General features: G+C 42.8%; 1 protein-coding gene across 2 annotated transcripts; it reads left to right on the plus strand.

The window, feature by feature from the left end:
* The first annotated feature begins 60 nt into the window (after positions 1–60).
* rp9 (RP9 pre-mRNA splicing factor) lies at positions 61–7373 on the plus strand. 2 transcript variants are annotated; one of them, XR_005099397.1, is made up of 7 exons: positions 61–373; positions 3302–3332; positions 3428–3557; positions 4001–4092; positions 4360–4421; positions 5568–5786; positions 5856–7373. XR_005099397.1 is itself a non-coding variant. In XM_037264226.1 (6 exons), the coding sequence occupies exons 1-6, from the start codon at positions 225–227 to the stop codon at positions 5725–5727; spliced, it is 624 nt and encodes a 207-aa protein (XP_037120121.1). In that variant the 5' UTR covers positions 61–224; the 3' UTR covers positions 5728–7373. The 2 variants fall into 2 exon arrangements, 1 of the variants encoding a protein (XP_037120121.1); XM_037264226.1 differs by having other exon boundaries at positions 5568–7373.
* Positions 7374–7736: the final 363 nt, after the last annotated feature.

Genomic DNA, 7736 nt, shown 5'->3' on the forward strand with positions numbered 1-7736 from the left:
ATAAAGCAATGAGGTTTGAAGAAGTAGTTTGTTACTGCAGTCCCGCTTGCCACCCGCTAGGGGCACTGGACTTGTACGAAGCAGCTTAGCTCTCCCGCTCCGGAAGTCGAGCAGCAACGCTAGCTTCACATTAGCTTGTCCACAAGCCTTTAGTGCGACGCCCAAAGTGTCTAAACGCATTTATCTGGTCTTATTATTTTGAGTGGAACGACGTTTGCCACAAAATGTCGAGCAGGAAGAGGTCGAGGGAGAAAGACGAGCGACGAGAGCACAAACGACATAAGACGACGTCCAAGGAGGACGACGAGAAGCTTAAAAGTCAGATGAAGAGGCTCAACCAGCAAGTACAAAACCTCAAACACATCGAGACATTGTGAGTGTTAACATTATTTCTTGAATTTATTTATGCTTAGAATTCGGGCTAGGCGAAATGGTCCTAAAATAAACTGCCATACAGTGCTAGCCAAAAGTATTGGCACCCCAACAATTCTGTCGGATAATGGTCAATTTCTCCCAGAAGATTATTGCAATTACAAATGCTTTGATATTAAAATGTTCATTTCGTTTGTCTTTCATGTAAAACTACAAAAGTACATGTTAAAAAGCCAAATTGGATATAATTCCACACTAAACAAAAAAGGGGGTAGGCAAAAGTATTGGCACCCTTTGAAAAATCATGTGGTTTTTCTCTATAATTTGTGTACTTAACAGTACCTGTTACTTACCTGTGGCACATAACAGGTAATTACTAAATCACACCAGTTAAACGCGATTAAAGTTGACGCAACCTGTGTCCTTGTGTGTACCACCTTGAGCACGGAACAAAGAAAGAAGACCATAGAACTGTCTGAGGACTTGAGAAGCAAAATTGTGACTAAGCATGGGCAATCTCAAGGCTACAAGTCCATTTCCAAAAACCTGGATGTTCCTGTGTCTACCGTGCGCAGTGTCATCAAGAGGTTTGAAGCCCATGGCACTGCGGCTAACCTCCCTAGATGTGGACGGAAAAGAAAAATTGATGAGAGATTTCAACGAAAGATTGTGCGGATGGTGGATTAAGAACCTCTACTAACATCCAAACAAGTTCAAGCTGTCCTGCAGTCTGAGGGTACAACAGTGCCAACCCGTACTATCCGTCGGCGTCTGAATGAAAACGGACGATAGGCAACCTCAGTACAATTGTGTGTGTGGTTCTATAAAACAAATAAGTGTTAATCTCTGAATAATGTAAATGTCACAACACAATATATACGCAAGACAGCCCAACTCAAAATTGTACACGCGAATGCAAACCACTATGATAGCGCTCTTAAACATACTCAAGGACATTTTGTATTACTGACTGGCAGTCAAAGAGGCGGGTAGTTATACAACAATAAACAACGTGTAGAACTTACTTTCTTTACGCACACTCTGAAGTGGGGTAAACTGTACTTGGCTGAACTAAACTTAAAACTATATGAAGTCAGAACTCGCAAACTATGGCCACCGTCTCTCCTTTCTCATCTGCCTTTCACATATGATGCGGGCTCCGCCCTCTTAAAAGAGTCTCACAGTCTTCTAGCACAGGGGTCCCCAACCACCGGTCCGCAGACCGGTACCGGTCCGTGGGTCACTTGGTACCGGGCTGCCAAGCCGCACAGAAAAAGAAAATATATTTTTTTTATCGACGATCAATTAATTCAGGTCAAGACGCTCGTCCCGGTCACGTGACGTCACCTCAGTCGAGCCCGCGAAGGAAGCAAATATGAGCAAGAAACAGATGTTTCTGAGGGAAACACCCAGTCGAGCCCGCAAAGCTAGCAAAAATGAGTAAGAATTTATTTTGAAAACTATGAAAAAAAATTGGCTATTCTCTCCCAATTATATCCGTCGGTTCAGGTCAAGACGCTCATCTCGGTCACGTGACATATCACCCCAGTCGAGCCCGCGAAGCAAGCAAATATGAGCAAGAAACAGAGATGTTTGGAAAGCTTCTTCGGAAAGGGAAAAAATTCCAATGAGGAGACAGAAGAAGAAGAGGCTACCACTTCTAAGAAAAGGAAAGCTGCATTTAAAAGAAAATTTCTGGAGTCCTACTTAAAATATGAATTTATCACCACAGGTGACTGATGCGCTAAGCCCACTCTGCATAATATAAAAAAAAAAAAAAAGGTGAAGACCCAATGATTGTCACACACACATCTGGGTTTGGTGAAATTTGTCTCTGCATTTAACCCATCCCCAAGGGAGCAGTGAGCAGCAGCGGTGCTACGTCCGGGAATCATTTGGTTATCTCACCCCCCAATTCCAACCCTTAATGCTGAGTGCCGAGCAGGGAGGCAATGGGTCTCATTTTTATAGTCTTAGGTATGACCCGGCCGGGGTTTGAACCCACAACCTTCCAGTCTCAGGGTGGACACTCTACCACTAGGTCACTGAGCTGTATGTGGTGACAGGCTAGCTAATGAGGCAATGAAGCCTTCAAAACTGCAAAAATTGCATCCTGTATTAAAAGACAAACCTTCACCACTTCGGGTGTCATTGTCTCCGATTACGCCTAGATGGGACCGGCTCATTTCTGTGAAACAAGCTCATTGCTCCCACTAATTCAACGTAATGGTGAGTTTTACTTTTATGCCGTTTATACTTGTTTTTATGCCAGTCGTATCATTTTATTTCATCGTATTTATATATTTATTATAAATGTATTATTTCTTTATATAGATGTATTATTTATTTATATAAAGGCCGGCCCGCGAAAATATTTCTGACACGTTACCGGTCCGTCGCGCAGAAAAGGTTGGGGACCACTGTTTTAGCAGCTTTTTCTACACTATGGTAGGATACCCTGGAAGACCTCACTTCTGACCCAGAGACATAAAAGCCTTGATTGCTTGATTGATTGAAATTGATTTAGCACTTTTTTTTCCCCCTCCATTCTCTTTAGTGGTTTTTCATTGCAAGCAAAATAAATGAAGATATTATTACCAAATCATTTGTAATTGCAATCATTTTCTGGAAGAAATTGAGCATTATCTGACAGAATTGCAAGTGTGCCAATACCTTTGGCCAGCACAGTATATCACAAAAGTGATCAAAATGCAGAAATTAAAGTCTATTGGCAGTTCCACTATGTTCGCAACCATGTTGTTAGACTTAGTGCATGTAAACAGAGCTTTGTGCTACAAAAGAAGCTAAATGACTTAAAAAAAAATCAAAGGTCATTTACAAATAAACTGGAATCAATAAAATTGCTTAGTCGTCCAGTCCGACTTTAGGCAAAAGCAGCAGTTAATTAACTCGTCTAATCTTTTTCCAGCTATGAAAAACCTCCACCTGGATATATTAAGGTAACCTCCCTCTCGTGACTTACCAGATTTGGCCAAGTCTTGTGAAGAAAAGTGACACTGACTACTCACCCTACATACGGACATTTGATTGACAGGAGCATGAGGAGAAACCCGAGGACTGCATTCCTGCCGAACCCGGGAATGAGGGTGCGCGCACTTTCCTGGCCAAGGCGCCCACCAAGGGCCTGTGGATGCCGCTGGGCAAAGAGGTCAAGGTGATGCAGTGTAAGTTCAGACGATCTGTGTCATATAGGTCCCCAGATAGCGCATAACTTGATCCCATGGTGTCCAAAACCTAAAGCTTCATGTTATTGGAAAATGGCACCTCACAATTTCAAGTTACAAAACTAGTTAGTTTTAATTATTTATTTAGTTTCATTTTGATTAGCTTTTTAAAATGAACCCCAAAAACTCATATCTATTGATTGACAAAGACAAAAACATTTTTGCTGTAATTATAGTTTTATGAAAGCTTTATGGAATTTTGTGTTTAGTAAACTCAAGAGCACAGCTAAATTACCATGGCGACCAGGATTAGACCTCTACAAGTTCTTCTCCACATGCCGGCTCTAAAACCAACCTTGAAATTAATTTGAATTGTTTGAGTAATCAAACAATTGACAAACTGTTCCTGGTGGCATTTTTATTTATTTTTCTATTTCTGGCAGGCTGGAGGTGCAAACATTACGGCCATCGCACGGGAGATCGCGAGTGTCCGTTTTTCATCAAAGGCAACCAGAAACTGGAGCAGTTCCGCGTGGTGAGTGCACCGTGCGCGTGTGGAAAGCACGTGTGGGCCGCTCTATCTAATGTAACGTAATGGAACAATGGAGCACTCAGAACCCTACAATGATTACCATAAATGCAACTGTGTCATTTTTTTTTTGTTCTCCAACTGGGAAAATGCTGAGTGACGGAAAAAGGGAGCAAAAATGGCAGTAAATGGAGCCCCATAAGAGGCCATTTCCCGACTGCTATCTCTCATCTCTTGGGAGTCCATTTTAACAGCTTCCCATTTATCTGGCAGGCCCACGAAGACCCCATGTACGACCTGATTCGAGAGAATGAAAGGAACGCCAAAGAAAGCAGGTGATTGAGCGGTACAACAAAGTATTATTCTGATGCCGGCGTGCTCGCGGCACACTGGTGTGAGTCTGCATGCATTGGAAAAAGCTCATTGAAAGGCCATCACCACATGAAACATCTGACGTTTTCCCTGAAAGGGAGACAAAACTGAGCCTAAGCTGCCCTTCAAATTCTCTTTTTCAACCAGTAATTATGCTTGTTTTGCAGATATTAATTATATTTTTTATAATTACATCCACATCTAATGACATATAATTATAGTTGTCATAATTGGATTTAAATTGTTTCTGAGCAGGATTATTCAGTGAGTCTATTGATGTGGAGTGGATTTGGATTCATGCGCATATTCCAAGTTGTCTAAATGTTGGCGTCATTGGAAAACGCACAAATAAGAATGATCCCGCTGTCAAAACTTGTTTTCTGGTTACGCTTTCCTCCTCATATCGTGACACAATCCCCATGGAGCAGGATTCTTATTACGCGATGTCAGCGTCTCTTCGATTTGCCGAATTCGAGGCCTTCATCCTCCCTCAAATGACTCGTAACCTTGAAACCAAAAAGCGTTGCTATGTTGACTTTGGAAAGGCTGCCATTATTTTTCTTCCCCGTTAGTGATTCCCAAACATTATCCCTCGATAGGAAACGATTGTCATCTATTAGTGGCATGAACCGCGAGTGGTCACATAAATACCATTGAGCACAAGCGACAATTTTTTTCAGTCGCTGTCCTGCTTGGCTCATTGCTCTGGTGCCAATCTGCCTAAACCTCGGTGCAAATGCCGAGTACCGCCATAACAAAGCCAGAGCCGGCTGATTTCCCTTGAATATTCACAGCAAGTATTGGCCATCATGCTAGGACAAGAAAACATTTGTTGTCGCACTCCGACAGAAAGCCGTTGATCTCATCTCTTATTTTGCAAGTTAAGCACTCATGAGGTGATGTCGACATTAGAATGTTAGCCACAAGACAGCCAATAAACGCACATCTCTGATCTGATTTGTGTCCGTCTTCCACTTAGTGGTGGGAAGGCGCCTCATGCTCATAAATCAACACAAAACCTTTGCGAGCGAGCAAGATGGCAGCTGCTGCTCGGACAAAGGAAATGTCGCTGACGTTGCGCCTGATGGTCTGCATGGCCTCCTCTACAGGATCCAGCAGCTGCAGCAGCTTCTCCAAGACACCACGTCATCCTCCTCGTCCTCCGACTCCGACGGCGGCAAGAAGAAGAAGAAAAAGGAAAAGAAGAAAAAAAAGAAGAAGAAGCACAAGAAGAAGCAGAAGCACCAGTCGTCCTCCGAGTCCGATTGATCGGCGACACTGCGAGTGGACGTCAAGAAATACAACCTTAAGGCAGCATCCTTGTGCAGGTGATGACTCGCCCTTCTGTTGGCTCGCTAACACTCACACAAGATGAGACTTTTTTTTTTTTTGTTCAGATGTTTACCTCGTTTTTGTGTTGACGCCATCTTGGGTTTCTGTGAAAGCACTCTGAGTGCGGAGCGCGCAACGGAAACCGTTCACCGCCGCGCTCCGGACTAAACCCTCAGGAGGCGACTGCGTAGCATACTTGGGATGGTTTGAGGTTTGGGGGTTGTTTGCTCTGGAAAAAAAAAATCCGCTCGGTGGCTGAGAAATGTACGCCAATATTTCTCGTGTGCTGAGGATAAAGACCTTTTTTTTTTCCATTGTGCTTGAACCCCTAAGTCCAAAAGTAATGATGAAGAACTTGCTGCGGCTTGATCTTCCATCAGTTTGGAATGCTGTGAGCACCATCCCCCATCTCTTCATCGTCTGTTACTCTCGCTTAGTTAAGGCAGATGCTCGCATGCGAGCCTTGCTTCTCTCCGAGGTTCCCTGCTGGATCTTTCACACGACACAGACCACAACAAATCATTTGAAAAGTTATTTTGGCCATAGCGGAGGTCAATGGTTTTGTAGGAAGTTCTTGCAGCCAGACTGACAATTCTGAAATGTCAAGTCCTTTCATCACGTGAAGATACAGTGTCCAAAATTTGCCTCTTTACCACCTTTCTGGTTTCGGAGACAGCAGGTAGAGGTTCATCTCCAAGAGTCTCATTCTTAACGTGTGCAACAATGGGCGTCACCTTGGCAGCGGGAAGCGTCCGGATCCCAGTGAAAGAGTTCCATGCACTGGAACTAATAAAGCTGCTGTCTTGTTCCCTCCTTCGCAGCTGTGACTCGCTGCCTTTGACATCCCGCCGCGCAGCTTTAAATTCAAATGCGGCCCCGGATGGAAGGATTACTCTTGCTGGCGCTCGCCGCCAGCCGGAAAACATTGCCACCATTTGTACGCGGTAACACATCTGACGGCGCTCTAGCATTGATTCACTTTCATTGCTATGATGCTACTCAAAACTCTTTTTTAATGTCTTCAGTTGGCCAGGCGGGCAAGAGAAGCAAAATTAACTCGTATCCACGGCAATGTTTTTTTTTTTTTTCTCCCCCCTTCTTTCTCAGAGTGATATTGCTCATACATGCTTTGACCCACCATCAGCGCCACTTGTTGGATCTGGTGGGGCACCGCATATTGCTCCTTAACAGAATCAGTCAAACCATTAATTCTGTTCCTGAATTCAAACTGCATCGTTTATGAAAGAGATCACGCGGAAGCATTGCATGTAACGTGACCATCGCAGAGGGGGGGCGCGTTCAATGACGATGAATTATTAAAAATGTGGCTACGCTTGAAGCTTTTCTTGGGCGTTAACTCCTCACTTCAATTTGCTGGATCATTTCCTTTGGCAGAGATTTACAATAAATAAAAAAATGTTTTTACTGGATGCACTTCAAAGAGGTTACAAAAAAATTCAAGATGAAATGTAAGGGCTTTTTTTTGCTCAAAATATGAGAACCTGTTACAAACTGCTCTCATTATGATTTGTACGCTACCAAAACCACAGTAATAAACCAAGTTTCTCTACATTTTATGCCAATCTTTTGTCACATTTCCATCTTTTATGTGTTTAAACATGCTTGAATTATTTTTTTTTTTTATGAACAAAATCCCAGCATATACACCAAGTGGAAGCATGACTGTTGAACAATTAGATTACCATTTGGCTGACTCAGTCATGACAATGATACAGAATGAAATATACATTTTCAACTATTTATAAAGGTCACATAATGTAAGCTCTGTAAGACAATTTAATATTAAATACAAGTTGAAAACAAATTACACCAGGGTCGCGTCTCATTCCTGGTGAATACAATTCATTATATTTGGTTCAGTTTTGATCCTGCCAATTAAACCATATTATTGAAATGTTTCAACTCTGAGCCGCAGTAAACAGAAA

This window comes from Syngnathus acus, chromosome 11, assembly GCF_901709675.1.
Source record: "Syngnathus acus chromosome 11, fSynAcu1.2, whole genome shotgun sequence".
NCBI classification, from domain to species: Eukaryota; Metazoa; Chordata; class Actinopteri; order Syngnathiformes; family Syngnathidae; genus Syngnathus; species Syngnathus acus.

Excerpts from the sequence above, each read along its gene's own strand:
- rp9 (XM_037264226.1), top strand. The coding sequence starts at position 225 with ATGTCGAGCAGGAAGAGGTCGAGGGAGAAAGACGAGCGACGAGAGCAC. Across the intron at positions 374-3,301 it reads CTCAAACACATCGAGACATT|CTATGAAAAACCTCCACCTG; the intron begins GTGAGTGTTAAC and ends ATCTTTTTCCAG. Across the intron at positions 4,093-4,359 it reads AACTGGAGCAGTTCCGCGTG|GCCCACGAAGACCCCATGTA; the intron begins GTGAGTGCACCG and ends TTTATCTGGCAG.